The 12,773-nt window shown below is 34.8% G+C and overlaps 1 protein-coding gene and 1 long non-coding RNA gene across 2 annotated transcripts; both read right to left on the bottom strand.

The window, feature by feature from the left end:
• Positions 1-5,137: 5,137 nt before the first annotated feature.
• LOC146916010 (uncharacterized) lies at positions 5,138-8,480 on the bottom strand. The gene is made up of 6 exons (XM_085718222.1): positions 8,205-8,480; positions 8,042-8,131; positions 7,861-7,962; positions 7,356-7,414; positions 6,805-7,039; positions 5,138-5,426 (listed from the first exon to the last, which is right to left on the bottom strand). The coding sequence occupies exons 1-6, from the start codon at positions 8,255-8,257 to the stop codon at positions 5,315-5,317; spliced, it is 651 nt and encodes a 216-aa protein (XP_085574348.1). The 5' UTR covers positions 8,258-8,480; the 3' UTR covers positions 5,138-5,314.
• A 1,712-nt stretch (positions 8,481-10,192) lies between these two features.
• On the bottom strand, positions 10,193-12,296 carry LOC146916009 (uncharacterized). The gene is made up of 6 exons (XR_015014837.1): positions 12,234-12,296; positions 11,948-12,130; positions 11,666-11,776; positions 11,393-11,484; positions 10,900-11,064; positions 10,193-10,402 (listed from the first exon to the last, which is right to left on the bottom strand). It is a non-coding gene; the product is annotated as an uncharacterized LOC146916009 (long non-coding RNA).
• Between the last annotated feature and the right edge of the window lie 477 nt (positions 12,297-12,773).

The following is a 12,773-nucleotide window of genomic DNA, read 5'->3' as shown; positions in this document are numbered from 1 at the left end:
GAGATGGAGGGTAACTGGTTCTGGTAGATTCTCTGAGAATAGGTGGTGAAATAGGAGTGGTAGGTGGTGTAGAGTCATCATGTGGTGGGTCAGGGTCAATAATTGGTGGTGGTGGAGATGAGGAAGTAGGAGGTATGGTTGCTTGCCGTGCAAGTATCAGAGGAAAAATAGGTCCAGTTTATGAACAAAGGGTTGGATGGATAGGGTAAAATGTGTTCATGAAATTGAACATGTCTAGATATATGAATCTCCCTTGAGTGAATATCTAAAAGAACTGAACCTTTGAAACCAATAGAGTAACCCAGGAAAACACATTTTCTGGCTCTAGCAGATAGTTTGGATCTGTTTGTTTGAAAAGTAGAGGAGTAGCGTAAAGAACCAAAAACTTTGAATGACTCAATATCAGGGAGTTTATTATGAAGAATGTGGTATGGTGATTTGTTGTGGAGATCAGGGGAAGTGACTCTGTTGATGATAAAGGTAGCATGTAAAAGGGCATATGACCAATATGGAGCAGGTAGTTTGGATTGATATAAAAGATCTCTACCTACATTGAGGATGTGTTGATGCTTCCTCTCAACCCTACCATTCTGTTGGGGGGTCTCAACACATGACCTATGATGTATGATGCCCTTAGAGGCATAGAAAGAATGAAGTAAAAATTCAGGCCCATTGTCGAACCTGATGGCTTTAGGGGTTATATGAAACTGGTTTTCAACAAGAGAAATGAAGTTTTTAACATGTTGAGAAACTTCAGACTTAGATTTTAAAAGCACAATCCAAACGTATCTACTGAAATCATCAAGAATAGTAAGAAAATATCTATGATTATGAACAGAAGGAGTGGAAATGGGACCCCAAATATCAAAATACAGAAGCTCAAACTTTCTAGAAGCTACAGATACACTAGAAGGAAAAGACAATTTCTTTTGTTTGGCAAAATGACATATATCACATGTGGCATTGTGATCAAAAGTGAGAGTGGGATACAATTGAGACATATGAATGAGTCTTTTGGGTGAAACATGCCCTAATCTAAAGTGCCACAATGCAGATGAAGGTATGGTTAAATTGGTATGGGTGGAAATTTGTTTAACAGACAAACTATTGCACAAAGGCTTATTAAAAGAATCTAAATCTAATCTATATAGACCTTCAATCTGTTCACCCAAACCAATCATCTTCTGGGAGTGGAGATCCTGTAACAAACATTTTTTGTCATGAAAGTTGGCATAACAATTCAAAGACTCACATATTTTAGAGATAGAGATCAAGTTCATAGTGAATGATGATGAATACAAGACATTTTCAAGGTAAAATTGAGGTGAAAAATGGATAGTGCGAACATATTGAACTAAAACTGAGGTTCCATTGGGCAAATTAACAGGTTTTTGATCAATTTTGTGATAAGATGTGAACTGATGTGCAGAGGAAGTGATATGTTCATTGGCTCCTGAATCTAAAATCCATATATCAGACTTAGCAGAAATAGAACAAGAGAATATGGATGATATACCTGACAAGGGAGAAGAGCTGATTTGATTGGCACTGGCAGACGGTGTGGATGATGAAGGCAACAAATTCACTTGCTGAAGCAAACTTACAAGCTGATCATACTTCTGTTGTGAGATATTGACATTGGATGAAGATGCTTCATTGCAACTTCCTGATGGTGCTTCAGTTGTTTCAAAGCTACTTGAAGCATTCACAGAAGGAGCTTGCCTCTGGAAATTATTTGGATACCCATGCTTAACATAACAATAATCCACATTATGATTGCTTCTTCCACAAAAGGTACATTGGCATGGAGGACTTGAACTAGATGAAGAACCTCTCCCTCTGCCTCTGCCAGAAGAATAATATGATTTGTTGCGAGAATCAGATGCATTGATCAAAGAAATAGGTTCATCGATGCTTGAAGTAACTGAATTATTGTTGCTTTCTTCCTGAATCACCAAAGCATACACTCTATTGATAGGTGGAAGAGGATCCATCATAAGAATTTGAGTTTTAATAACTCCAAATTTATCATTCAATCGAGTAAGAAACTGAATGATTTGATCTTCTTGTCTGTAATTACGTGCTTCTCTCATAGCAGCACAACGACAAGGATGAGGACAAGTACAATGAGGCATAGGCCTATGTCAATTCAGCTCCTCCCATGGAGTACGCATCTCTGTGTAGTACTCTGAAACTGATTTTGAACCTTGTTTCAAGCTATTGATATTGGAACGAAGTGTAGCAATTCGTATCCTATCAGCTTTTGCAAAACGATCCTTGAGATCTAACCACGCATCAATGGCGGTTTCATGAAAAACCAAAGTATGAGCAATTGGCGGTGAAACAGAGTTGATGATCCATGACTGTATGAGATGATTACATCGTTCCCATGCACTATGATTCAAATCCTCTTCATCAGGAACTTCCATGGAACCATCAAAAAATTTCAATTTGTTTTTCGCGCCTAAAGCTCGAATCATGGAACGGCTCCATGAGAGATAATTGGATCCATCCAAGAGTGGAGTAATAAGAACAGAGTTCGGACCTTCGCTTGGATGCACATAAAACACAGATTCAGTATGAACTTGATTTTCACGAGGCATGATCGAAACGAGACGAGACGAGATCGAGACAAGAAATTGCAGAAAAATTGCAAGGATTCACGAAGGAATCGAAGAAGTTGCAGAGAAATTTGCAGAAAATCAATGGCGAAAGGTTGAAGATGATGAAGAAAAGTTGTTGTAACTAACTTTGTAACAAACTTTCTTCATGAGGATGAGAGACGCTCTAGATACCATGTTATGAAATGTGTAAAATGAATATTCTCATTTCTCATGAATGTGAAAGAGTTTACAAGAGGTATTTATAGGAAGAAAGTAAAATACAATCATCCTATGAACAAGCTAATCCAAGTACAAACTCAACTGTAAAACTAGTTAACTTCAGACTCTAGTGATCAGGAGCTGTAACTTCAGACTCTAGTGATCAGGAGCTGTAACTTCAGACTCTGGTGATCAGAAGCTGTAACTTCAGACTCTGGTGATCAGAAGCTATGTTACAGCATTATTATCTTCCTCCTTATTCTCTAATAACAGATGTAGTATTTTAAAAACTTTAAAATGGCTTTGACTAACATAATTCGAAAGGAGTAATATATTTCTTAAACAATCGAATAAACATGAAACGCATGGATATTCAGAAAATATGCATTCATTTAGAATTTGATTCTGTTAGCCGGTCGTTGAGATCCTAATCTTAATAATGATATGTTGTTCTATCGTGGAATTATTTATGACACATGTGTGCCAGTAATTTGGAGAAGTTTTCCCTTCCTTGCCCCGCTCTGTCCAAGAAATTGTAACGACTGTACACACACATGCAATATAAAACTTCTTTTTTCATGAAAACAATTATGGTTTTGCATTTTTCAACTTATAAATACACATTGCAATGGGGAAAAAAAAATCAGAAGATCTATAAAAACAAGTGATGAAAACATGATTTGCATGTAGAACCATCTACAAAAAAATGTTTCGGTGTTACATTTTTTTTTAATGAATGTTTCAGTTTTACTTAATATGGTTCTTAAGAATACCTTCAGACACAATTTTCAACTATTGGATCATTGATTGAATCATATGACTAAACCGGATAACTCGAATGTATAATCTGGTCTCTATAAAAAAATGTGTATTTGTATTAAACCGAGTTAGATCAAATTAAAATAGATCACTCAATATCAAAAAATAAAAATAAAAAAAATCATAAAATCTATCAATTGTCAAAATCCCAATAGTGGTATAAGAGTCTTGTTCGACGAAGGGTTTCACCGACTCTTTGTTGGATGAAAAAAGCTTTTGCTTGTGGGGGAGGATAACGAATGTAATGGCTCACACTTGAGAGGAGATTATTGTCGCAAATTGAAGATGACTTAGATGATCCACACTGTTTGAAAAAGTGGAGGTTGAAGAATATATAAGTGAGATAATCAATAAACCCAATGCCTTAAGATTTTAAATTAAGATGTGTTATCCAAGTCACTTGTATGTTTCCTCTGAATCAAATAATGGATGATCTTTCAGACACACCTCATGTCCCAACGTTTAAGAAGGTTACTCCTATATCAATTTTAGCATTACTGGAATTCCTATCCAATTATTGGATATTAAGTGGTTATTGGAGCTGGCACTTACATCATTTGCATACATCATCCAATGACTAGAGATGAAACATGGTTTTCTTAACTTTACTAGTTACAAACCCGTGCTTCGCACGGGGGTTCAGTAACGTATTTGACAAAATATTATATTGAAATTATAGATTGCGAAATGACAGATAATTATAAATCATAATACAATATTTAGAGTACTCTTGCATTACGGATTACAAAATTAAATTTTTAAAATGGCTTGATCACGAGTAACAAATGAAAACATATTTAGTTAGCGGTAGAAACACTTTTCTAGTAATAATTGATATCTATCTATAAACCAATGAAAACCCTATTACCAAAGCTACCTGATTTATATCATTTTTACTTTCAGCTTCAACGTATATAAACTCTTTCACATGATCTACAACAAAGGCAGATATTAACTGCAATTAAGTATCCAGTTTTTTCAGGTGAACAAACTTCTGCATCAAACAGATAACTGAAAGCCTCTCTACCTGATTTATATCATTTTGTGTTTTAGCTTCAACGTATATAAATCTTTTCACATGATCTACAGGAAAGGGTAGGGATGTCAATGGATACCCATGGGTACGGATAATATGATACCCGTCCCCGCCCCGTTGGATAAATGTGCTTCCACTGGTTGAATAACGTATTCTGTAAAAAAAATCTTTAAAGAAAATACAGTTTTGAGACAATATCAAAAATACTCATGATTAAAAAGACAATTTTTAGCCACCTACCTCTAGCAAAACCAAACTGTTTTCACTATCTATAATAAAAGACCAAGTAGGTATAGAGTTATATTTGACAACTTTCCAAAAAGAAAAAAGAGAAGTGCTACATGTTTGCACATAACATTTTCTCTAACATAAGAAGTTAATGAGAAAAATCACCAAAGTATCATCACTGGCAAAATGTCCACTGACTAAAGGATTGATAAAAGGAAGACCACACAAAAGATTCTCAAGCTTCAAGCCAAGGGAGATTTTAATTAATTTTATTCTTAAACATTGTAATTGGTTACTTGCATCATCTATACCACGATCCTTATGGATTCAAGTGAAACTTTTCATCAGATATAATTTACATCAAAACCCCTTGAAATATCCTACATAATTATCTTGCAGACACCAATAATCAAGTTTCTTCTATTATAGGCAAGCCATAAACAAACTCAGGTTTGAAATTCCTTGAGTCCCTCTTGTGAGGCTTTGATCTCCACTTCTTGTGAAGAGCCCGTGGATGAAACCTGGAATAAGTTTAAAGATAACAATGCTACTGAAAACTCATAGCAATAAAAAATAACATGGCATTATTTGAAGAATTTGAGGATGAAGATAACACTCAAAAAAAATTATTATATATGTGAGTATGTTGTGTGTGAGTGTGATCATGTGTAGATGTTATTTTTGGTACTTCAGTATGTGTCCTATTTAATTAATTATTATTGATTCATTAGATTAGGAAGAAATTGACTTCAAAGTGCACAGTGGTGAACTAAAATTCGGGATAAGGGACTTGTCATCTGCTTGCTTCAAACTTACTTTGGTACCCTGTCAAAATTTCTAAATATTATGAATATATAAAGAATATTTAATTTAAAGGAAATAAGAATGTATATTTATATGTATATAGACCTGCACAACACTGTCGACAATGTGTGTTGAACGTGCAAGGGTGTTCTGAGTAAGGGTGAAAAGAGAAGCAGCATAAAGTTTTATGTCACTGTGGACATGTGGAGTAAATTTGATCTAAAATCTGGTCATCAGACATGGTTAATGGGTTGTTCTCAACCTCACCAGCTGATAGGAGAGTCTGGAGAGTACCTTTGATGATGGTGGCCATAGTGATAGCTAGTTAAAGAAGGTTTGGATTGGATTATAGAGACCAATATATCCATTACCATTTGTTACATTCATTCCTTGCAACTTGTTCTCTGATTTCTTCCTCTTGATCACAATGATCCATGTGTAAGCTTCCAAAAGTACAGCAATGCCACCCAGTGCTGCAATAATGCCGGTGTATGCATGCTTCCAGTTATCGTAGGCTCATAGCGATCCACTGCAGACACCTCCAAGGCCTCAAACCCTTTAAAGATGTTGACGATGTTGATGATTATAGTTGCGTATCCGACACCCCAACGGTAAAGGTTCCAGTAGAATCTGATTTTGTGATCTTTGTTTGGCCTCAATAACAGAGCAAAAACCTGTATTCAATAGCAGAAGTATTCTGTTAATTTCATTTCAATTATTAGTAGCATAACATCGCATTCAAAAGAGGCATATCAGCAAGGCTTCAAACAAATGTTTGACACTGCAATCTGACTGCAGCATCATTGCTTTTTTATATTTTCACAACAACAATTGAAGTTGCATTAGTCACATTTATTGTGATTCTCTGCAATATCAATGATTGCAACAGTTTCCATAGCCACAATTCAAAACCTTGTATATTAGTAGTTTATTGTTTATGAAACTACTCGTCAACAACTGTTGAAGTTGCGTCAGCTATATTTGACTGATTTTCTGCAATATCAATTAACGCGACACAACTGTAACAGTTACCGCGTATACAATTTAAAATATTACATGTAAACAATTCATGAACATGAACATGTAATGTCATACCTCAAGGGTTCCAAGGCAGAAGAGGATGATCCCGAGTGTTCTATGAGTTGAATATGTAACACCAGCCAAGTCACTTCCCATCCAGCAACACCAACTATATAGGAAGCGGATTGGCAGGTAACATAAGGTAAAACCAAGCAAGGTCTGCATATTTGAACACCTTCAAGTACCTTGCAATCACAGCTCCCAAAGGCATCAAGATCCCCCAGCTCACTGCATTCAGCACTCCATGAGTCTGAAAAACAATTAACATCCTTAATCAATATCAAAAGGGTACATTGCACAAAGACACGAGAGATTTTAAAATCTATGCATCGTCATTCATTAAAATTAGAATATCATATGATTTTATGATTCTGAATATAAATTTAGAACTTTCTCAAATACTTTTGTGTACCATTCATATTGACATGCATAAATATTGTAATCCTAATCTTTAGCCCTACCTCCACTGTTGACCATAACCTATTGTTGTTACTTGTGACTTCTAAATTTTCAAAAAGCAATCAGTTTCATGAACATTATAACTGGTGTTTGATTAATAAACTCACTGTTGTGCAAAATGCACCACCACTGTAGTTTGATTGGCTTGATGTTTTTCCCCTTGCAGCTGGTTCCTGTTAGTTTAGACCAAAATTAAGGAAAACATAGTAAATAAGTCAGCAAGGAATAAGTTATGTCCTCAACTTTCATTCTAGCTACTTTCTCAAAGTTTAGCATATCATGAATTTCCTGTTAATAAAGCATCCAAATTTGGTATTCTAATCAGCCAAACCAACACAAAATATTCTATACAACCATTTTTTTTATAAGCAAGCTCCAAATATCTTAAGTTGAATGCACAATCATTGTAACACATGTATATATGAAAGAACTAAACCAATATATTGTAACAATGAGCCATAAGAGGTTGTTAAAGTTCAAATTCATTTGTAGTTTTTTACAAAAAAAAAGTCAGAACCTCTATGTAAAACTTTTATTCCTATTATTCAATTGATCAGCAAAACTTACACAGTCCATTCATTTTTTTTGTATATCGAACCCATGCTAACATACCTTTCAGCACTACAACTGAGGATCTTGCAACTGCCACTGCTAATTTTGATAGAAGTCACTGCAGCCGAATGATTACCAACGCTGCCAATATTATCAAAATTCCTGCACAGTCGTACATTCATACAGTCATCAAAATGCGCAAGCAGCCAATAAAGTTAGCTTATAAGACTGATAACTACACCTTTCAGCATCATAGAGATGGATCATACAATCTCGTCCCACTAAGGCAAGAAAGTAACTGCCTTTTGCAATCAAAATCACAAATTCATACCTACACAATCAAAATCAGCACTAAACATCTTTTGGCTCATGTATAATATTTGTGTACCGTTACCAGCACCAACCATGCGCGCTTCAATCGTATTTGCAAAGTAATGAGCCATTCTCTGTGATGCATCACCTGAAGGACAAGAATGCTTCCTATTCTGCTTCAACAATTCATTAGCAGTCCTATTGTCATTAGCAGACACAGCTTGTGCACACAGAACCAAAAGGGTCCTCAAATCCACAATATCCCTCTTCCTCCCTTGTTTCTTCGAACGCGCCTTCCCTCCATCAAGTTCACCAACCTACTCTCCACCACTGATCCATCCTTTTGTTCAGCACACAACGGCACATTTTCTTTTTGTAAGTTGCATGGCCAATGAATTCAAATTTCTGTACATACCAGATGCACCATGTAGAACCTGTAGCAAAAAACATTTTACGCTAAAGTTTCAATTCCACGACAAAAAGCTGAAAGTTGAAAATGAGCAGAAGCAAATGTGTATTGCAAATTGCAAAACTTTCGTGATAACACCAGATCACAGAATAAATTTGAAGATCTTTGCTCTTGCAATCACTTCTAGATGGCCATAACCATTGCAATGAGAATTATTTCCCTAATTGCTGTGTTGGAACTGATATTAGGGAAAAGGTTTTAAGGCAAGCAACTGGTTACATCGTTGCACAACTCTAGAAATTTCAGAATTTGAATTGTGCTACCAATTGCTAGTTTTTCAAAAATCCTTTAAAAACAATTCTCCATCAGAAAGATTAGGAAAAAACCAAACTTCTAAAAGCATTGAAACACTTAAATTGTTGGAACTAAAATCAATAGTTCTCAATTTTCAACTAATTAGAATGTTGAAGGTTCAAGCACCACAAGAAACTAATATAATCATTGATTTAGTAACATTTCTTTGAAGTTTTTTTTTTTTGTTTTCTTGTGTTTTTACCTCAATTGTAACCTCACATACAAATATCACACGACATGTGACTTAATTCAGGGATTAGGGTCAATATATGGATGTTTGGATTCTCGGTAAGTTAGGCAAGATCACAGTGATTTAGTGAAAACCGCACTTTGAAACTTTAACAAACAAAATCACGGTGTCACTGTAATTTAAGAAAACTCGCTGCAGTACCAAACTTGCATGTTGATAACCCATTAGATTCTTACTAAGATATAGTAGTTTAATCCCTCAAAAAAAAAAGATAGTAGTTTAAAAATTTCATCAATAAGGCTTTAAACTATTAAATGATTCTGGGTTTGGACATATAATTATCCACAAGATTATGTGAAATTAAATTATTCATTTTTTTAACTCTACCCAATTGTACAGTTCTACTTTATCAGGTTTAGCAAACGCACCCTTAACAAAAGAGATTGAACTTTTCTAAAGTGAGTAAAATCTAGCTAATGAAACTTCAATTGCTTGCTCTCTCTGACTCATGACATCCTAAACAAAAAGAAAAGAATGGAACATTGCATAAGAACTAAGTTCAACCATCACCTCTGACAATTATAACAACTAAGTTGATATGAGTGCCTAATTTGAATGACCAAATTCATTATTTACCAAGAATTTGGTTTGAGTTGAGTTGTTTACAACTTGAACCAGACACAACTGTAACAGACAATCAACATGTACACACCAGATGTTTTCTATGCAAATATAGAATGATACATAAGAGTGGCTTTAGAATGACTTCATTAGTTATGAAATAATTAAGGCACCATCCTACGATGCCAATTATGCAATAAGAATAATTTTCTATACCTTAGTAGCCCTGCACCTTCCAACAAACTTTATAAACTGCAATCCATTTTTTTTTAAACGGGAAAATTTATTAAGCTAACAACCCCAAGCTTGTACCGGGCAAGCGACAAAAACGTACAAGCGACTGCGAGGCACCGTATATAGGCGGCAGCCCCGATAAAAAAAAAAAAACACCGCGGAAGCACAGCTGCACAGAAAAAACTGCAGCAGCAAAAAACATCCACTGCTGCTGCTAAATCAGAGAGCCATTCTTAAGGATGTTAAGATACAAATAAACATCTGACCATTACCTTGCCATCTAATTGTTGTCTTGCCTTCTCAATTTCTTGTTGTTTAAAGTAGATGCAAAGCATTTCAAACATCAGCATTTCGAAGTTGCTATGAATGCTATTCAATAGAGAGTGAAATTCCTAAACATAACCTTTATCTCCTCTGGTATGTTCTCAGAAAGTACCTGCACTCTCAGGTACAACGGCTGCAGCGCAAATACTGAGAGTGAACTGAAAGAAAAGCATATATGAGATTAGGACTTCAGGCATCTAAAAATTAGTTATGTAATCCATTCAGAAATTCGATACATTTTAGCTGCAGACCAATTTCAATAGGTTGAGTTGGATACAAAAAATGATATACTATACTATACTACACTATCCTATACTGTATAATATGCAAGAACACCAAAGCAGAAAATATGCTAAGTTACCCACCCACACAATCAAAACATCAAAACATGAGAAAAATGTAAAATAAATTTGTTCGATAACATTGCTGCGCAAATTTTGAGAAATCTCAATACCACAAACCTTGCTATGATCCAAAAAGCTTCTATATCATGAAAAACACTAAAATCTCACCATTAAAAGTTAATCCAAATAGCTAATTTAGTTTCCACTTCATTCCTGATATAAGTTCTTACATAATAGGATCTTATTAAGTAAACAGTAAACACTTATTTGAGCTTTTTACTCAAACACACAAAGCAGTATTAATCCCTTACTTGGTCGGCAAGTAACTCAGGCCTAGCTGTTGCAACTCTAGGTTGCTTCTCAACAATCCCATGAGCAATTTCTTTCATCCTCAATACTAAATGCATCCTCTGGTCATGCAAGCCTTCATAGGACATCCTACTTAGCATATGAACAATATCTCTAGATGCACACACCTGCAAACTACCTCAAGTTAGTTCAAAGATAGACCAAAAAAACACTAATATTAACAAAATCCATCATGAATGAATACATGAAAGAAGCAAAATCAACCATTTTCTCAATGTTGTATTGCAAGGCAGTAATCACGTCATTCTTAGTCACCTATAGAATGTAAATAGCACTCATTTAATGACGGCAATGCCAATAAGCACGAAAATTGTGTACAACCAAAGGGACACAATTATCTCTTTGTGATGCTCCATAACTAAAAAAACCGGCAAATGTAACATTCAACACACTTATTGCAGCCATCACAATACACACACAAAGAGCAGATCTTACCAGAATTCAACTTGCTCAAGGCCCTGCTTATCTTGACAGACGTGGAGTTGATTCCACCACAAATACCTTTGTCCGAAGAAACAGTAATTACACTATCATCACATAACCATAATCACTATAAATAAACATATCTTTTCATAGGAACACACTTTTGAATTATATGAAGTTTTTAGATGCTAAAAACACACAATAATTTAAAACCAAACACAGTAGTCACATTACAAAAAATTCTCAATACATGTCAAAATAAATTATTTAATGACATAATCTTACACTTCTGATTCTAAATCCAGAGCTGCGGAAGCGAATTCCGGTGCGGTCGGCGGAGAATTGCTCCGATCAAGAATAAAATTTGTGCGTTGCAACACCAAACCAAACAACAAACTGAAATCACCAAACAACAAACCAAATTAAAATCAAACCCAGAAAATCAACAAAAAAAAACAATAAATACAAAATCACCAAACAACAAACCTAGAAACTTCAATTCTGCAGACATGCAACAACAAACAATTACATAATGAAAACACAAAAACCCAATCAAACAAAACTCACCATACTCTTTACAATTCAATCTTCTACTATCTACCTCAGACACCTGTTGAAAACATGAAGGAAAAAAAAAATCAACCTCAATTGATCAAAAACGAAATCAACAAACACCCAGTCCTCCCAATCGATCAAAATTGACAGAGTTTTTATGAGCTTCATTGTTCAGGTTGTTGATGGCAAAGAAACCTGAATCAGAAGATGAAAAACAGGCTTACAACAAAACCAAAGCAAAAAAAACGAAAAAAAACACACAAAACAGAGACATGCAAAAGGATGAAACAACAACAACCTCTGAAGAACAATGAACCGGACAGAATGGTATGAATGAAGTGATGAAGTAGTGGGAACAGATGAATTGAAATTGTACAACTACATATATATAGGTGAAAGGGATGATTTACTAATTTACCAAAATACCCTCTTAGGGGCAAAATAGTCAAAAAAACGGACAAGTATTTTCCTATCTAGTTTAGTAGATTAACCTCGTAATATAACTTTGGTGTCGTACAAAAGAATAGAGGAATCTGATGACATCTTTATACCCATACTTTTGTCTCTTTCTTTTGTCTCATTTCCTTTAGCTAGATGTTCATAGTTATTCTGCTAATCATATTCAATTCAATGTATCAACCTAATTTGTTCTTTTTTCCTTTAGCTAGATGTTCATAGTGATTTTTTTTTTTTTTTTAATAATATGAATTTTGAATCGTGCATTTCGAGGATTTTTATACAGATGCATTTCAAGGACTTAAAAGACATTACAACGTATAAAATGTAAATATTTTATTTTGAGCGTGAATTGCATTAAAATAAATATTTTAGACAACTG

Source organism: Medicago sativa, chromosome 6 (genome assembly GCF_051527215.1).
Source record: "Medicago sativa cultivar Bolivia chromosome 6, Bolivia_mono, whole genome shotgun sequence".
NCBI lineage: Eukaryota > Viridiplantae > Streptophyta > Magnoliopsida > Fabales > Fabaceae > Medicago > Medicago sativa.
The sequence above is the reverse complement of the archived record's forward strand: the minus strand, read 5'-3'. Positions and strand labels throughout refer to the sequence as shown.

What these genes read in the sequence shown, in the direction of transcription:
- LOC146916010 (XM_085718222.1), bottom strand. Translation starts at nt 8,257, where the DNA reads ATGCATCACAGAGAATGGCTCATTACTTTGCAAATACGATTGAAGCGC. An exon ending in CATCTCTATGATGCTGAAAG is followed by an intron (nt 7,963 to 8,041) that starts GTGTAGTTATCA and finishes ACGACTGTGCAG; the next exon opens with GAATTTTGATAATATTGGCA. An exon ending in TCTGCCTTGGAACCCTTGAG is followed by an intron (nt 5,427 to 6,804) that starts GTATGACATTAC and finishes AACTTATTCCAG; the next exon opens with GTTTCATCCACGGGCTCTTC.